At 41.1% G+C, this 19445-nt stretch overlaps 2 protein-coding genes across 5 annotated transcripts in view; one reads left to right on the top strand and one right to left on the bottom strand.

The window, feature by feature from the left end:
* myo1b (myosin IB) overlaps nucleotides 1–3358 on the bottom strand; it is a 56266-nt gene extending 52908 nt beyond the window's left edge. Inside the window, exon 1 of one of the 4 annotated variants that reach the window (XM_084022471.1) lies at nucleotides 3086–3358. The gene's annotated coding sequence lies outside the window, so the exon portion shown is untranslated. The remainder of the gene's footprint in view (nucleotides 1–3085) is intronic. The other 3 variants (XM_084022472.1, XM_084022473.1, XM_084022474.1) reach the window with 3 other exon arrangements.
* A 1047-nt stretch (nucleotides 3359–4405) lies between these two features.
* LOC311021719 (eIF5-mimic protein 2-A-like) lies at nucleotides 4406–10678 on the top strand. Its single transcript, XM_084022475.1, has 12 exons — nucleotides 4406–4525; nucleotides 5128–5201; nucleotides 5700–5876; nucleotides 6028–6122; nucleotides 6204–6269; nucleotides 6707–6842; nucleotides 8241–8350; nucleotides 8571–8741; nucleotides 8846–8992; nucleotides 9252–9390; nucleotides 9614–9736; nucleotides 9963–10678. The coding sequence occupies exons 2-12, from the start codon at nucleotides 5138–5140 to the stop codon at nucleotides 9992–9994; spliced, it is 1260 nt and encodes a 419-aa protein (XP_083878601.1). The 5' UTR covers nucleotides 4406–4525; nucleotides 5128–5137; the 3' UTR covers nucleotides 9995–10678.
* The last annotated feature ends 8767 nt before the right edge of the window (nucleotides 10679–19445 follow it).

Raw genomic sequence — 19445 nt, 5'->3', positions numbered from 1 at the left:
ACCATTGCTCTTTTTGTGGAGCAGTCAGCAGAGTGTACCCGACAGGGGAGCTTAAATCAAAGTGGGTCGCGCAAAACTTCTAAGCTACGACAGCTTCCTCCATTTTGGACCCTCTTGCTCTCTGTTCTTCCATGTTGAAAACCGCTTTGAAAAAATGTTAGACTTAAGGTTAAGTCTCTCAACTCAGGTAATTATTGTATTTATTTTGACAAATTGGGCAGATTGACATGCCCCCCCTTCTCGAAGCAATGGAGCATTAATTAACACATCCCTTGTGCAAACTTATTTCACTGCACTTTCACAAAGTTATGCACTTTTACTACCGATTCCAACTTGCATCATTGAACAGGCAGCAGTTGACGTACTGTCGAACCTCTTTAAAATGGCAATACATAAAGCATGCTCACATCTATACACATACTCCACTTGTAACACTTCATAAAAAGGAGAAATGTGGTTTTGTATAAAAACTCTACCCTGACTTCCCAGTTTGTACAGCTGTTATTTTCCGATGCTCCGGGTGCACGCTGTCGCACTGAGTAATAATAGCATTAATGTCGCCTAACCACTTATCAGCCTTCAAATAAACAAACACAGGAGGACCCTGCAAGGTTACATTTTTTTTTTTTCCCCACTGTTTTATAGTACATGACTGCACTCAAATGTTCCCCAGGCTGCCTCTGTATTAGCAACTTCAGGCTGGCAAACACTTGGTCTGGCTTGGACTGCAATAAGTGGATGGAGAAAGCAGCTGTAGTGGCCTTAACAAAGAACCAGTGAGCTGAAACAAAATCTGTACAACTGTATTACTCTAGCTCCACAGGGACACATACAAGGACATACACGTTTTAAGCAGTAAAATCATATGTGTGGAGAATGTTCCAAGGCAAACAGCATGGGTGTGTGTGTGTGTGTGTGTGTGTGTGTGTGTGTATTGTGTGTGTGTGTGGGGGGGGGGGGGGGGGGGGGGGGGGGCATTTTTACCCTTTCAACTACAAAGTAACATAAATTGGAAATGGTGTATCAAAGTTGATGAGGCAATGATGTAATTACTTATCATCCACAGGGCTTTGGTTGCAGGAAATCAGCCTTTAACAGGGGCTGCTGGAGGCTTTTCATGGGACAGTCGGTGCGGCTGCACATGTGCACCGCTGTCCATCTCTGATGACAACGGACACAAGACACACGCTCACTACGCTAAGCTCTACAGGCAAACGGTATTCATCACCATGGCGCTGGCTGGGGGACTTTGGACCACACACACACGGACACACACAACAGTGTTCATGAAGGAGGCGTTAGGCACATAAAAAAAAAAGAAAATACCCTGATGTAACTGAAAGCAGGCGGGCCAACAAGCTCACACCGAGGAGAGCTACTCGAGAAGCCAACAGTCCCACACACTGACGTCTCCCAAGACTGAGCTGAATGGTTGTTACTTTTTCCAGCAGTCTCAGTCTCAGCGCAACTCTGCAGGCTCACCACACTACCTTTCACAGTCATCTTACATCACCGTTTGTTTGATCAGCGCGGGTAATAAAGTTCCCATCTGGCTTCCCGACTGAGACTCTGGCTAACAGAGGCAGGGCATATTTGTGGAAAAAAAACCACAAAGAGAAAGGCACAATCTTTTTTTTTTTCCTCTTTTTTTAAGGTTTTATCTGATCCTCTTGGGATTTCAAGTCCACAGATGGCTTTGGGAGTCGAAAACAGCAGGATACAAAGTAATGTCAAAGCATAGAAACAATCCTCCATCAAAAGGCAAGCGACAAACTAGAACATTTAAAGTAGGCCTAAAACAAGACTGCGTTTGTAGCATTTCCACTGAATTCATGTGTTGAATCATTTATAGCCCAATACTTAAGAATGAATGCTTTTATGCTGGAGACGTGTGGAAACTGCTCATAGTTTAGACTAGACTGCTTTTAAAAGAAAAAGAGGAAAAAAAAAAAAAATCAACACGAAGGTTAAAACTTGTGTTTAGACTGAGTCCGATCAGGCTCAGGCCTTGATTCACATTTGAAAACCTGTCACAGCTGCTGTTTTCAATCAAAACATGCAGACACATGTATTCAAGAACATCACATGCATCCACAATGATCTCACAGCAGCATGTTTCTCATAACCAAGTCTTTTTATTATCATTTAATGCAACCACAGAATATTTCAATACTGTAGCATGATGTATCCTTTTCTACTACAGTTTTTATATCCCCCCCTACTTTGATTTTATAACTTTCCGGCTGGATCCCACAGGCCAGCAGACAGAAAGCAGGTCAACTCTGACAAGGAGGATGTTTCTCAGTGAGGTGAATAGTTGTATTCATGAGGCTGAGCATTCATTTATTCCAGCCTCCTAAAACTAAGGGCGACACGAGGGTAGAGCCACCCTAATTTAGTTTGAAGCTGGCGTTTGTCTCATTTCCTGTAATGACCCGAGTGTGTCCTCGGATCAAAGAGGGGAAGGATGTCGTTTTAATTAAACAGCACACTTTGAATGATCCCAACATGGAGGTCAGAGTTTACCGGCTTCATTCACCCCTTCACGACTGACTGAAAACGCCCATTTATTACAGAGAACTTTCCATTCACGTGTAGTTCAGATATTGGCGTTATTGAGCAGCAGGCTACTTCGAAAAAAAGAACTTTAATGAGTTGACACATCTGCTGTGCTGCTGCCTCCTGTGTCGGCGTCTGCAGCGCTCGGACTCTCTTGGATGACAAAGATGGCACTTAAACCCGCAGATGTGTGCAATTAGCGGCCATAGGCTACTTTCCGGTAACGCTGCTGAATGAGCCTTGGGGTTCGGGTTAAGAACTAGACACATGGCGAGACGAAAACGCACAGTAGTTTCATCCTCAAACTATTGCAATCCGCACACAAAGAAAAGGAAAGATTAAAGCAGAACCCCAACCCCCTCCTGCGCGAAGTGAGAAGGAATGAATGGGCTTGTGGGGCAGATGGTGCAAAAGTTAGTTTGGATGAAAAAGTTGCGGCGAGCGCAACAAATACGATTCAAACAGACGAGAACATTACAGTTGTAACATTTTCAGCGCGCGTTAAGAGAGGACGTTTCAAACTTGCCTCTTTATCTCCGCAAGAGTTGCTCCCCCGTCGTCCTAAATCCAATCCGCGGACAGAAGTAGGATCCCAGAGGTGCTTCTCCAAGTCTGGAGTTGCTCCTGAAGCCCTTCGCCCCGCTGCCTTTACTCGCGTCTGCCGTGCTGGATGAGGCTGCTGGACGTGGCTCTCATCTGGATCTCAGCTCTTTGAGTGGAGCTCCGGGTGGACTTGAGAGTGCAGGGTACGCCGGGCGTAGGGAGTGGCTGGAGCGGCGTCTCTGGGCTAGTCCAGCGTCCCCTAATCACCTCCAGCGCGGGGGAGGTGGGGTTGTGATGCCTTCAAATGTTATCGGAAATATTAATGTGTTTTTGTTTTTTATGCCACATGAATGTGAAATGATAAAGCTTTCCACACACAACCAACACTTTGGAACACCAACCGTTTCTTATATTTGACCTCACATACAAAAACAGCACAAAGTGCATGTCTAGTCTTTAACCCAACCTTCATTGGGCCAGAGGGTGGGCTTGTTTTACAAACGAGCACAGACATTCTGGGAAATGAATTTCATGGATACGTGATGTTTGTAGGCAGCTTAATGTACTGATTATTTGTGGTAAAACCATGCATTAAATTAGTTTGTTTAGCATATGTCCTACAGTTTAAGGTTCAAGGGTGGGGTGGGGGGCGTGTCGAGCAAACACGTTTAAAGGAGGGAATCAGATCCAATATTTACGAGGTGAAGGTAATGCAACATTACAGTTTTCCCATAGATAGCCTATCCACCCGATAGCACAACACCCCCCTCCTGTGTCTTAAGGCTAGATAGCAACGACTTGTCGACGATTATTTAATGATAGCCTACTAACCTAGTCACATCAGTCAATAGATAGGGTTAAACCATTGGCTGTGAAACTACACTTCATGTATAACTATATACTTTATGCACAAGTTATGGCTTAACCCATGTCTGATGTCTAGAAAACTGACGCTGTTCAGTTTTTTTGTGGGTCTGAAACATGTTTCCTATTCATTATTTTAGCGCTGACACAGCGTTGTGAAGACAGGTCTGGCAATTGCGTAGCCTCCCTAACTAAAGAAAAAGACTACGATCTGTAGGGGGGTAACAGTTGGATTGAGGTTATAGAACTCCGTTCCGCTCAACAGGCAGAAGGTAAAATGCGACCACATTGCATTGAATAATATAAAAGTTAGTACGATTACTATCGTTATTTCATTTCGACAATTTTCTCTAAGTTTTGAATAGTTTGTGAACGATACCAACCCCCCCACACCCACACACAACTGCAATGACCCACTTGGCGTCAGTGCTCATACGCATGCGCTGTTACGTCTACACTTTTCTCTTTCCTGGCGGCTGGAACTGATTGTAACGTTACTGGACTCCGGTTGTGTTAGTTTTTATTTCACAGATTGTTTTTGCTCATTAATAGAATTTAGGTGAGTTGCTCTTTGTTTGTATTGAATGTGATCAAACGACGGTCATATATTTAAGATTTTTTTTACGACACTGCGTCAGGCTGCGTGTATTTAACGTTAGCAAGCCTAATGTTAGCATCTACGTTAGCCGGTGTTGTTTGAAGTCGGGCAGATATTCGTAGCGTTAAGTCGTTTGGTATATTTGCATCATATCAATGAACACCAGACACGTGTTCGAGACTGTTGCTTTTAACGTTACAGTTTATCTAATGTTGGTATGGCTAATGCCTTGCTGTCCTAGATGCTAACTCCAGTGCTATCCTAGATGCTAACTCCCATTTGTTTCCGTTACAACTATCCTAGCGATATATTTTGATTAGTACCAATTTAAAAACAGCCTTCAACGTTGAATGTTCTGTTGCACTGGCGTAATTTGGTAAATTAACTTTAACTGGACGTAATGGCTGTAAATGGGTGCTTTGTCTGAAATAGTTGTTTTCAGCCATGTGAATAACCAAATCGGGTTTGTTTCGCCCAATGCATCGCAGATCAATAGGCTTAGAAAATATGTTTCACATGTGTGTTATAATCATGATCCTATGTCATCTCTCTTTTTCTTCCAGAGGGTATTTTATGAGTAATCAAAGGCAGCAGAAGCCTACGCTAACAGGCCAGCGTTTCAAAACCCGTAAAAGAGGTGAGCAACTTAAAGGAATCACGCGAGAGTGCATACTGGGGTTAAAGAGATCTCTTTTGGATGGTCTTGGATATTAGTTTTATCAATAAAGTAGGCCTCCATCTAATTTTACAAAGAGCACCTGGTGGATGTCTTCTAGCTGCTAAAGTGCTAACTTTTCCATCCAGCACCTTACCTGTTTACAACCACAGACACAGAAACACCATTGTAAAGTTTCACTAGCTCAGGCCCATTTGTTCACTGACTAGATATTAAACACATTTCTTTTTTTTTTTACAGTTTGCTTACTGTTATGTGGCAAATGCATTTAGATTAGGTCAATAGACACCCACAGAAACCTAAAATAAATGTGTCTATACTGTAGCACTTAACTAAACTTCCTTATGCAATTAAGATAACATGTGAATTGTATGCATGAGGTTGGACATGTAGTTGAAAATGCTGTACGGTCATAAGTTGCAGGGATACATTCAAGAAAAATATCTGTTGTTTCAACAGATGAAAAGGAGAGGTTTGACCCCACCCAGTTTCAGGAAAGCATTGTACAAGGTCTGAACCAATCTGGCACTGATTTGGAAGCTGTCGCGAAGTTCCTTGATGCCTCTGGTGCCAAGCTTGACTACCGACGCTATGCCGAGACTCTATTCGACATCCTGGTGGCTGGTGGGATGCTGGGTAAGAAGCAGGACACTCTTTCATATTTGTTTCACACTTTGTACAACTGAATGCTCTGTGGTCAGAAAAATAGTTCCCAGGAAATATTTTATGTTCTTAATTCAGTTTTATGCAATTGTTAACACACTATCTTACATTCATTTCTTTTCAGCTCCAGGCGGTACCTTGTCAGATGACATGACCCGCACAGAATTCTGTCTCTTCAGAGCACAAGAGGACATGGAGACCATGCAGGCATATGCCCAGGTGAGTGCCATTCAATTACTATTCAATATTCACTTTTTTTAGTTGGTACAAATTATGAATCATGTTTTGTGTTTCCTGTAGGTCTTTAACAAGCTCATCAGGCGTTACAAATACTTGGAGAAAGGGTTTCAGGAGGAGATTAAAAAGGTTTGTCTTTTGTTAAATGCATCTTTACAGGAACACAGAGTTTCTTTATTCTTGACCATGTTATTCTCCATCGTCTACCGCTTATCCTGTATTCAGGGTCGCGGGGGAATGGAGCCGATCCCAGCTGACATTGGGTGAAGGCAGGGTACACCCTGGAGTGGTTGCCAGTCTATCACATGGCTAACATATAGAGACGGACAACCATTCACACTCACATTCACACCTATGGGGAATTTAGAGTCATCGATTAACCTATCCCCATCCTGCATGTCTTTGGACTGTGGGAGGAAGCTGGACAACCCATGCTAACATGGGGAGAACCCACAGTGCTATCCGCTACACCGCCCCCATGTTATTCTACAATGTAAAAAATCCAAATGTGAATATAGATCTGACTCAATTCAGCCTACAATATTGTATTTATCTCTTTTTGGCAGCTGCTGCTGTTCCTCAAGGGCTTCACAGAGTCTGAGCGCAACAAGCTTGCCATGCTAACAGGAATTCTGCTGGGCAATGGCCATCTCTCTGCAGCCATTCTTAGCAGCCTCTTCAATGAGAACCTAGTCAAAGAAGGTAACTACGTCTCTGCCTCATAGGCATGCTTCATTGTGCTGTTCATTGTTTCAGATAAGGTCCGCAGGTAGAAGTAGTCAGACTGCGATTAAGGATACCTGCAAATGAATAGTTGTAAAACAATACGTTTTTAGTGCTGACACCGCACTAACCAGGCACTAGCTCAGGAACAGTTAATGAATCGGTACTCTTTCAGGTATTTGGAAGCAAGGAGGGAAATCCTTTTTTCCCCGTTTTTGAAAAAGCTACAAACTAGACTGCCCACAGTTTCCCATCCACATCTCATGCAGATATAAAGCAGCAATGAAAGGACCTATAATGTTTTGGAGTTGTATTAAATGGAAAAACAGTACATGCCTGCAGTCATGTCTGATATCTGTGGCATCAGAGAAAGATTCATTCACCATATCAAATGCTGTTTAACTCGAGATTTGTTTGTTTCTCCACTGCATAAAAATGATCAAGGTTGTATTCTTACATATGTATTAGTAAATGACTGAGAGGTGACCAACAACTTTGCTTATACGCTTACTAAGCCATTCATAGATTTATGAAGTCTAGATATTTCGTTTTTTTCTTCATTTGTCTGTTTTGTTAATTATGAACCTGGAAATCAACGCAAGTGCCCAAATAACAATTTTTCTGAAACACAAGTAGAGTAAGCATTATACTTTACAATTACAATGACCGGAGCATTATGACGCACACTAAACATTTGGCCTGATTAGATAGTTGGCAGTCACAAATGTACACAACATATTCATGCAAACTGGATTAAAAACGGACACGCCAAGCTACCCTCAAAGAAGAAGTGCCTACTAAGAGCAGCTGATCAAACTTTAGTCTAACAAATACTGGATTGTTTAATGTTGTGTTTTGATTCTTTTCTTACATAAACATTCAATCAAGAATTGTGACAAAATGTCCCACTCTGTACCAAGAATTTACAAAGAAGAAGAAAAAAAAAAGCATGTCATTGCTTCCTGGCGGTTACAATATGAAACGTTGACAGTGTTCTAAACTATGACAAAATTATATTTGGCCTTCCTGTACTGCAACTTCTTGTTAGTTATCAACCAACTGATCCCCATTTGGCTTACTGTATCGGAACCCTTAATGTCACTGTAGATAAAGGGGAGCTGTTTTCCATTTCAGATTTACTGTCACTGAAATCATATTAAGTTTTTTATTTTTATTTTTTGAGATTTATGCATACGCAATATACCTGTGGTCCCAACTGATTTTATCTACTGGATCCATGTCATTTTGGGCATTATTCCAGTTAAAACCTGTCTAATCGCATCCTGTGATATTGTTTACCGTTGTATTACTCAGCCTAACTTTATCCTGGCAGATCGGTTTGCAACAGCTGACTCATATTTTTATGCATTTGTTCAGGTGTTTCAGCTTGCTTTGCTGTAAAACTCTTCAAATCCTGGCTTTCTGAAAAGGACATCAACTCTGTTTCTTCCAGTCTTCGAAAGGTTGGCATGGACAGCAGGCTCATGGTGAGAATGACGAGGTGCAGATGAAGCATTATGCTTCCCAATGCAGGAAGGGTCAACCGTCTGCCTGTGTACTCTAAATGAGGTTGTTTGGAGAAAATAAGATATAAGAATCTGTATGATTGTGGTATCCAGTACTCAGGCAATTTATGGGGAAAAAAGACTGAAGAAGGCTCATCTAGCTGAACAGGGTCTGCCTCAATATTTGACTGTGCTTTTTCAGGAGCTGTTCCCTGCCAACAAGCGCAGTTGTGAGCACTTCTCGAAGTACTTCTCGGATGCCGGACTAAAGGAGCTTTCAGACTTTGCCAGAAACCAGCAATCCATAGGTGCTCGCAAGGAGTTGCAGAAAGAGCTTGAGGAGCAGATGTCACGTGGGGACCCTCTCAAAGATGTAAGCCTAGTTTAGTTTTTCAGCTGCTTTTACATAAACCCATTTTGTGTATCTTGGCACATAAGATTGCTTTTTCTTATCATATCTGGGCTCTGGTCTTACAGGTCATCGCCTACGTCCGAGAGGAAATCAAGAAGAATAACATCTCTGAGCAGACGATGATTGCACTGATTTGGGCCAGTGTAATGAGCTCTGTGGAGTGGAACAAGAAAGAGGAGCTGGTCACAGAACAAGCCATCAAACTCTTAAAGGTGACAACTTGTATATCTGCTCTTGCACAGAGTTATACCGATCGATTGGCTAACGCTCTAAATTGACTGTTTTTCAGCAGATCAACAATGACTGGTGACTGGCCAGTCAGTGTCGTATCAGTGTCTGATTTTTAAAATGTATTAATACATTGTTTTACCAGTCATAATTACACGTACGCCGCATGATAGTTTAGGAACTACATAAAATACAGTTGTTTCAAGAAGATTCTTAATTGTAATTTCCCTTTTTTTTTTACAGCAATACAGCCCACTGTTGAAGGCGTTTACCTCCCAGGGCCTCTCTGAAGTAACTCTCCTGCTGAAGATCCAGGAGTACTGTTACGACAACATCCACTTCATGAACTCTTTCCAGAAAATTGTTGTGCTGCTCTACAAAGGTATATTATTTGTGTCCTTAAAGCTCCTTTTACCATCCTCATGTTTGTGTGGAAAAAGTAAAGTTTTATAGTGGGAAGCCATGTGTGAATGCTGCCAGATGGTCAGAGATTATAGCTTTAAGTGTGTCTTGATTGATGTTGTCAACCTGCCTGGTGACTTGTTTTTCAAGCACATGTGGAAATATTTGTGCAGATTTTTAAAAATGTCTTTGTCTTTTCAAAGCCGATGTCTTGAGTGAGGAGGCAATTCTGAAGTGGTACAACGAAGTCCACGTTGCCAAAGGAAAGAGCGTTTTCCTTGAACAAATGAAAAAGTTTGTTGAATGGCTCAAGAATGCAGAGGAAGGTAAGCATCTCAGGGCCTCCTTTTTACCTTAATTGCCAAAATTATGCCAAGGGTTGATGTTTTTAGTAGTACAAAGCACGAGTACAAACTGACGTACCTGATTTATCCCATGTGTTCAGTGTCTTGTTTTTTTCTCAATTGAAATTGCATTGTTTGTAATGCTTATAGCATGCATCAATGTTTTAATTTGTGAGCATAATGCTGACTGATGTCTTTATTTTTACAGAGTCTGAGTCTGAGGAAGAGGAAGCAGACTGAGGACCTCTAGCTACAACTACCATCTTGATTTGTATTTTTACATAAACATAGCACCAAATGCAGTAGAAGGACTTGTCAAAGGAGTCTGTCTGTATTTTGTTTTTTTCCTTCTCTATTCCCTACCTCCTAAAACCTAGTTCAACTGTAATGTAAGGGCTTTACTATTATTTTAATTTCCAACATGTTTTCTTTCTGAATCCTTACTTGTACCCTTCTTTATACTCCTCTAGAAGACGGTCACAGTGCCACATTTAGCTGAATAGATCCAAATCCCTTTCATGTAACAAAGGGGAACTTTTTATGGACAGATGGTTCCCTTTAAAATTAGTCCGTTTGGAGGCACATTTCACAGCTATAATATTTAGTCATGGAATTCTTATTTGCCAGAGGTCCATCTGTGTAGCCATGATAACTTGGTCCTGTCAAAGGCAAACTGTTTTTGTAAACTCATTTTACATTTCTGCCAATTATGCGACAATTGAATTTTTTGCCGGTTCTAAGACCCTGTCTCTATTATTGGTGATGGAGATGTGCCATTTCAAACAGGAGCGGTCATGGTTGCCCCATCAAAATGACTTAAATTGTTCTCTACATCTTATGTAACAGAACCATGCAGGTGTATTTTTTTCCCTTTACAATACAGTTTGACTTTTTAAAATAAAGAGAAATGAATGGTTTTCATTACTACCGTATTGGCTATTGCATACAATCATATTATATGTAAATTATAGTGATTTAAATAGAAATGTTATGAGCAATTGGAAGAAATTGGCAGGATATATATATACACATGCATACATACACAGCCAATGGTATGGAAATATTCTTGTTATTCAGGGAAAACCATCTGGTGTGCACAGATAAACTTTTCCGATTGTTTGATTTGCTCTAGCCTCACTTAATCAAGTAATCAGGAAAAGCAGCCTAGCGTGCGTGACCTGGGGCGAAAGCAACCATCTCCCTCACCTCACTGCTACCCCATGTTTAAATGGTAATTATGGTTCAGTCAAGCATGCAAAAATGAGAGTGAGATGGCGATTCAAGATGTTATGAAAACGGAGGTCCATGCACATTCATTGCGACAGTCATTTTACAAAGTCTGAGAAATGGACTGTTCATTTTAATGCCCTGCTGCAAAACAAATTCAGAATTTTAAGTGCCATTTATCCTCATGCATGACAGGTTCTATTAAAGTAGTACGTTTTGATTTCCCTAACTTGACCAAAAATTCTGAATTTGGTATTGGAATCAAGGTCATTATCTCTTCCTCTCGAGATCTACTCATGCATACAATAAGCCAGGCACTGAATGTATTGTAAGTAAGCAGGCTGAATGACTGAATAAGCATCGTCCTTGGTCACATTTTCTCAAGTGTTTTGATAATGGCCTTGCAACACCAAATTAGTAATACATTCTTGTCCAAGTCAGCATGCATACTGTATACTATTCTGAATATGTACAGTACAGCAGAGCACCAAGAACATTGACTCAGTTTCACTTGGTACCAACAGATGGCACTAAGTCCTTAAGAGAATCTCTCCTTCCATCAAAGCCTTTTACAGTGTAAGAGTCTAGCTCAAATAGAAAAAGCCATTTTGAAGAAACCAGACTAGAAAGTATTACACAAGCAGAACTACAATGTATCCGACACCAGTGTATTCTCTGCCTCGCTGTCCCAGGAGGATTTGTTTGTCTTTTGGTTTTATTTAGTCACTCTAAAGAACATGGAACAATTTGGGGGAGTGACAACGGGGAAAGGGGAAAACACGGTTTCTTTTATGATTTGGGTGTGCATACGTTTTGCGCGCGCGTGTGTGTGTGCACAGCGCTGAATGGCAATGATGCTTCCCGTCCCTCCCCTGTACAAAGCACTGGCAATGGGGCCTTGGTGGGACTGTTATCTCCTTGTTACCAGCACTGCCTCACTTCACACACACACAGAGAGAGCTCCTCGCTGCATGTCATTTTGTACAGGCGCTGAGCAGATATAGCTGCGTGTGGAAGAAGGCTCAGCTATAATGAGCTGTGCACACTGTGCCGCTGTGCACATCTGTTTGTTTTGCTCTCATTTTCAAACAATTACATTAGGCTGCTGGATATACTGTAGGTATCCCAAAGGCTCACCTTTTTCACAGCTCTATCTCATGGTTTGTGTGGTGGCACTAAACATACTGAGCGAGACAGACTTGTCTCTTTATGACAGGAAGGCGATAGGTGTCTGCATTCCTTCAGTGACTTTGTACACACGTTTTCATCTTATTATCCCGCAGCAATCATAGCAACAACAAACAAAAAAGAAATTATGTTTCTTTTTTTTCTTTTTTTTTCAGATGTGTCAGAGAAAAATAGAAGAACAGAGCATTGACTTGATTTATTTTTGGAATATTCTGTCTCAGTTGGACTTCCTGCTTGAACTGAAGAGCCCGGCACAATGTGCCAGGGAATGCCAGGGGAGTAGTGGAGAGCAATTATTCTGGATTTCACACTGCAGCTTTGGTCAGTAAACACGACTCAGACTGCAATGCACAACTCATCTGAATAATGCTGTCAGAAAACAGAGGGAGACGGCAATGGTTCGTTTCAATGAGCAGGGAGAGACTTAAGATAATTACTTGGGTTTTCAACCAAAAAGAAAACCACTGCGCGCCTCCGACCTTGCACGATGTGCCGAGCACAAAAGATGCACTGTTTTTTTGTTATTGGCAAATTGTAAGAGATATCTGTTTGCTTTGCATTTCAAGCAGCATTTTGTCGTGGGCCAGTTAGTTTCTGCTCTGCTGCTTTCGTATTTATGGTAGCCCGCTCTAATGCTGGGCTTAGCACACAGGTGAAATATGGAAATGAGGATCAACATGGTTACTCACTAAATGGTGCCAATTTGTCCTAGGATCAACCCCTGCCCAACATCCTAAATCAGTGCAGCTTCCAAACCTCAATGTAGCTGTATCATGGACAACTGAGCACCTCTGTGACAGGAATAGCCGCTAAGCTCTTAAAACCAAGAGGGTTGAGGAGGTTTTATTTGGGGGTTCTAGGCTTGCAAGCCCCTGTTGTCTGTCAACTGTCCCCACTCGGCTCGTGTTGGTCTTCCTATGGATGTCACACGGCCTATATTACTCTACTACTACTCTAATATTTAGTCTGGAAATATATAATAATAATAATAAATAATGGAAAAATATGGATTTAATTTGAATGTGATGATAATAAATGCCTAAATAACGGAATATGATGTAAAGGCAGTGCACAAGTGTGTGGTTTTAGTTGACCAATGTAGTACATCTGTTGATTTGGCAGAAAATGCTGGCAGGATAAATTCTAATCAAACCTCTCCACGGGGATGTGAGTTACAATCACTTGATTTGTGCCAAACTGGATGGAGCCAGGTAAAAGAAAAATCATCATCATTATCATTTATCGTGAGAAAAGAAGGCATAGCTCCAGCTGCAGGGGGGCGGGTGTGTCATAATACTCCACAAAGGCTGCTACTACTCATTTCTACCACCTGAATACCTCAAGTGAGTCCTGAATGAATACCCCTTTACTTTATGTATTTTACTTATCGGTCTCAAAAGCCTGTCTGCTGGGCCGTAATGTTAGATGTGTGGTTCTTTAATATGAAATCAACAGGAATTGATGGATTATTTCAGAAGACCCAACTGTGGATACTGTGCTCCACATACTATTCACTGCAGGGGTCGAAAAAACAAGACAGCTAACAGTGGAATCATAAAGGTGAGCGCTATACATTTAATTGAAGGGATGAAATGTGCAGACAGGGTTCATTGATCTGGTGGTCCGTACAGCCTCAAATAAGAGCATCTTCCCCCCTAAAAGCCCCTCTGCTGGCTTATGGGGACCACACTGAGAGTGTGTAATGGCCTGGCTGTGAGAGTCCGGGGATTTAACAGCTAGACTTGAGTCAACACTGAGGCTCATCACAAACATCATTACTTTCCTGGCTCGTCCTCTTCCCTCTTCAGTGGCCCAGGTCTGAAAGCTGTGTACAGACGACTGGGAGCAAAGGGATGGATGGCCTACATTGATAAAGAAGGGCTGCTATTTACTTGCTGCACGCTCTTTCCCTGGCTCCGTATCCACAGGAAAAAGGCTCTTGAGGCATCTTGAAGTGCTTCCATTATTACCACCTCACCTGCTCCAGATCACATTGCTTATTCAAGAGTTCCCTCTGATTATCTTTACATCTAATGATTGTCCTAAGGCCGCTGCTGATGGTACAGTCAGTGCGTTCCGTTGGAGCTGTGCAAGAAGTGAAAGGGGTGGGCCCTTTGACAGGGGCCTCATGGGAACACCAAAGCTACATCACAACACTTTGGCTGTGACAAACTGCTCTGATAACTTGCAAATGGAATGAAAGTTTGCATCTCCAGAATGTTTTTAACGAGTCTCCCTGGAGTGTGGCATAATGACTGTGGAGCTCTACAACGGGGAGAGAGAGAGAGAGAGAGTTGGGTCTACATGCAGCTCTCAGCTTTCTTTCGCCCGTTTATGCACCAGTGGCTCCAGGGACTCAGACAGGCTGTGGAAAGACATGAAAAAGCCTCTACAAAACTGTTTGTTTTTGTAAGGAATGGCAGAGTAGGGAGGAGGAACTCAGTTATTATTAAATAGCGACGTTATTTTATAGAAATATAGCAAATATTCAATAAAACCCACCCAAACACGATGAAAAGTGACATTTTCAAAAATGTAATTAGCAAACCCTCCCCAACGACCGATTAGGTACGCGGCAGGAAAATAGTTTTGCTTACTTTCTTTTCAAGCTTCTGAATCTGTTTATGTAAAATCCTACTTGACAAATATATTAATTTTATATATGTTTCTCTCAATACACAATTGATGACAATAATGCTCCAAGCAAAGGATAGTTTATTTTTTTCATTATGACCCAAAAAAGGCAATAGGGATAAATTTGAATATAGTGTGAGGATAAACTAAAATGATACACTTTTATGTTGAGGATACATTGAAATAATAATTTAAAACTCCATTTTAAGTGTATGTCTTGAGAGAGTATGCATTGCTGTGAAGTTTTTCATTTTAAAAAATGGAGAGGTGAAGTCCCATCTCTCTCTTCTTCTCTTGCTGACAGCGATGGAGTCCTTCACACCTCTTCTGCATCCAAAACACTTGGCCTTCGTCTGTGTTGGTTGACAATGGGAAACATACAAATCATGTTTATATAGCAAGCACATTTACAAGATTGACAGGAAAAATAACAATCAAAACAGAGGGTTACCATACACACTCTATATACTATTCAATAAGAAACTCTAACAAATTTATTGAAAGGTGAGAGAAAAGTCACATCTCAAGCCGTTCCGTTCTCTTCACAGACAAGCAAGGGAACTAACTGTTCATTCTAGTGGGTGCTGGATGCTGCAGTCGTCTAAGCCAGGGCACAGAGAAGGTCACTGTGGCGTTCATCCTGTTTAAAACCGAGACAAAATGCAAAAAAAAGGAAAGAAATCTTTTTACAACCTTAACATTTTTTTTAATACATAATACCTGGTTCAAATAAACAGCAGGCTTCCACACAAACCTTCACACCTCCGCAGTCTTTGCTGTTGAACATCCTTTGAATCCTCTTGTTGCTAACGCATATACGAGCACCTCTGCAGCTCACCAATTAACACGTTATATCTCCTTTGCTTAATCTGTGTAAAAACAAAAACAAAGAGCAAATACGACATGTGGTTTCATACGCGGGGTTATGTGCAGGACTAGTTTGACGCTAACCATCTGCTAGTTGCAGCCTGATGTCCTTCTCATCTAACGCTCTGGGGAACAAAGCGGATAAGTGCATTTCACAAAATTGCAGAACTTTTCCTGTAATGAAAGCCCACACAGACATAGCAATCAATTCTAGTTTAAAAGTCCATCCTGCTGAATGTATGTATTACCTTTATTATAGCGGCCATGTCATGTTTCCAAATTGAGTAAATCTTTTGATATAAATTATGTTCAGAGGCGTGTGCAGTCACAACATCTGGAATGTAACCAGACTCTTAATCAATGAGTGAAATAGAGTATGGACTGATGTATTTCTTTCTCCCTATTGTGTCCTGAGGAGTTCACAATAGCCTTAAATGGAACATAATGTTTCAGAAAAAAAATCCTTGAAATCTTTCGGAGACGATGGAAGCATAATAGCGCATCTAATCTTTATTGTTTAGCCTATTCAGACTGAGGACATGATCACAAACAATAGAGAGAAAAAGGTAATTATTATACTTAGATCCAGAGGAGAGATGTTTTGTTGATTTCTTATCCCACAAGCTTTACTCTTAAGAAACACACAAGCAGAGTTAATTCTCATGATGTTTATTTTCTTGTGGACATTTCCCTCAGTATGAAACAAACTCACTCAATTATTTAAAATTCTATAGCAACCCTTCAAAATAAAAATAAATAAATAAAAGCTTCAAAAAACCCAAAAGGCACAGTGAAGAAAACTCTAGACCAATTAGCTTGATGAAACAACTCCAACTCCATATGTTCTGTATGGAGAGATGTCAATTTCCGACTTTCTTCTATCGTCTGCTTTTATGTGGTGTTCCACGACTGCGCTATTGATAGTGGATGGTGTTACATATTGCACAGAATATAAGGACATTTTGTCTTTGTCACTGATGAAAGAGAGGTGAAAGCCATCATGCGGTATTGATTTTGCCTTTCAAAGCAGGAGATGAAGAGGAATAAACCGGGTAGAGAAAGATTTTGTTGTTGCAGCTCCATAGCAGGATTATGCCCACTGAACATTTGCTTCTTTGTAGCACATTTGGCCTTGTGCAGTACACAAAAGCTGTGTGCACTTTTCAAGCAGGTTCAATCACAATCATCAAACAATCACAGTTTTCCCAATTTTGATTGGTGATATTGCTTCATTACTCAATGAAAGAAACGAAAAAAGAATGTGATTGTAGCATGTTTGCAGTCTGTTCCCCTACGTATGAAATATAGGATTTTCTTCTCCATGCACAGTTGCCCACCACTGGGCAGGCAGGTCAAAAGCATCCCAATTAAACCCGCCTCATGCTGACATCTAGTATATCTGAGTAGACATGTTTCTATGACCGAGAAACAATTAATCATGCGATTAAATATATTGTAACATTGAACAGTGTTCATTTTCGTTTATTCTAATCCAGCAACCAAGCAAAATTGTACTTCTTGTCCTATTAATGCCTCCCAACTTTGATAGTTGGTTATCCCAGGGTTATCCAAGTCAAAGTAGATTTGCACAGGTAATGAAATGCACTTTTATTTGCATTGATCTGAGTGGAATGTCAGACACCCTATAGTTTAGGATTCCTGCAGGGCTCATTGAGGAGGCGGTACAGTATGGGGGCATCAAAAAATAATTCACAAGCATTTTTCAGCAAGGCTCTCGCTGCACATAGAAAGCCTTTAGAAGCTGTTCAGTAATTTAAGACCCAGCAGAAAAAGTGCAACTTTCTTGCAAGGTAAGGTTTTAAAATTTAATTTGCTAAACAATTCCCTATTTCCTTCTCTGCCTTGTCACGTCCTTTTAATATACGTGGCATTTTGAGGTATTGTTGCTGTGAAACATTGCTAATCCACTGTTGGATGTAAGAATGACTCTCATTGGCTGTCATTTGAATTCTTGCGGTGTGCACCTTTGAAAATCTTCAAAATGTCAAACATGAGGTGTGACTCCTAGTCTGCCATCTTGAAGGTGTAACGGAGACGAGTTCTAAGATTGGGCAGTATAAGAGCTTCGACAAAAGACAGTTCTTTTTGAGATTATTAAGTGATAAACTGCACCCAGCTCCACCTGAACCTGACTAATTTATTTATATATTTATTATAGTTTGTTATTTCAAGCCCAAGCACGTTGCTTTTCCTGTTGCCTTTGTTTGAATTCGTTAATCACCTGTTTACCATCACACTTTGACGCTCTGGGCCACCCACACGCATTAGAAAATGAGGCCAAGAGGTGTTGTCTGGACTCATGATTAAATAAACAGATTTGCATTCCATCATATTATTTGTATCACATTGATTGCTGGTGAATTCACCATTATGGTACATATATTGTTTTATTTTGTCCAACGAAAGGTGCACAGTTATTCAGCATGATTGAGTAACGGAAGTCTCAAGCCGATTTTAAAATGTTAATTAATTTTAGCAGTGGACAGAGAGGAAACACGGGAGAGAGAGGGGGATGTAACATGCAGCAAAGGACCTCTGGCCAGGATTCGAACCATGGTCGACTGCGTATATGGCATGCGCTCTAACCACTTGACCACCTGCATACCAAATGTATCACATTTAACCTAATTGATCATTGCAATCATTTAGCATCTCGCCAAGAAGACTCCTCAAACGTCAGATCACCGTTTACTTGACTGACCAGCAACATTGATTTACTAATGACTCGTGTAACTAACTGGACTAACGCCTCACATGGGACACATGCAGTCTCCTGGACCCAGCTCCCCTCCCTTCACCACTTTGTAGACTATCCCACTCTATATATGTCTGCTGCTCTGACCATATAATAGTGTCGATGGATTTAGATTGGATTAGTATGTGTGTCTCATATAGACTCTAAATGGTGCCTCAGTGTGTCGATGTCTCCGAGGGGCCCTGAGCATCCGTTGCTATATGACTGGTTGGCAATGAGACCAGACTGTTGAGGTAGTTCACAATCACAACCCTTAGAAGGCATTTTTGGAGATCGTTGCACGGAAAGACTGTGATACGTCGGCTTTCAACATACTAATATGCAAACCCTCCTGCAGCATTAGTTTATGGTAATAGGGTATGTGATGTATTTAGTGTGTGTGTGTGTGAGTCTGCTTAGGGTGAGCAGGACCTATCTATTGGGTGGAGCAAAAAAAAACAATAATCGAGGAACTTCGCGCAGGAGGCACCTGCATACGTATGTTAGACAGGAGTGGCAGAAATGTTTCCGACAGTAAGATTTGGACACATTGTGTGAGGAAAATGGGAATTAAAGATTTAAAATGAATAATTAAAAAAAGAAATTAAGAATTTCCGCTTCATTTGTTCATCCGTTTTCAGTTTCGTTTGTTTTTTTGTAAGAACATGAAGCATGCCTTTTTGTCGAAATCCTGCTTTATTTACTGGAGTACCTAAATACAGTAGGCAACCATATCAGCTGCATCAGGGGTTTGAGTCAGCTGAACAAAGATGTCAAAAAAAATCTTCATCCAGAGAGATTTAAATAAAAATAACTGTTGCAGCTTGTAAGCAGGGTAAATGTATTGAGAATTAGAGGGCAACGTTAGCGCCTCAGCAAGCATCCAGCAAGCCCTGATTCATGTCTGCTGCCTGATAGGAGACAGTGGGACTAAGTCATGCGGATGGTGAGTATTAAAACAGCCGCATTGTTACTCCATCAACAACACGAAAAGGATCAGTGGAACTGTAACACACACAC

The sequence above is a fragment of the Eutrigla gurnardus genome (assembly GCF_963514095.1).
Source record: "Eutrigla gurnardus genome assembly, chromosome: 12".
Classification (NCBI taxonomy): Eukaryota; Metazoa; Chordata; class Actinopteri; order Perciformes; family Triglidae; genus Eutrigla; species Eutrigla gurnardus.
This window is presented reverse-complemented; position numbering and strand designations above follow the sequence as displayed.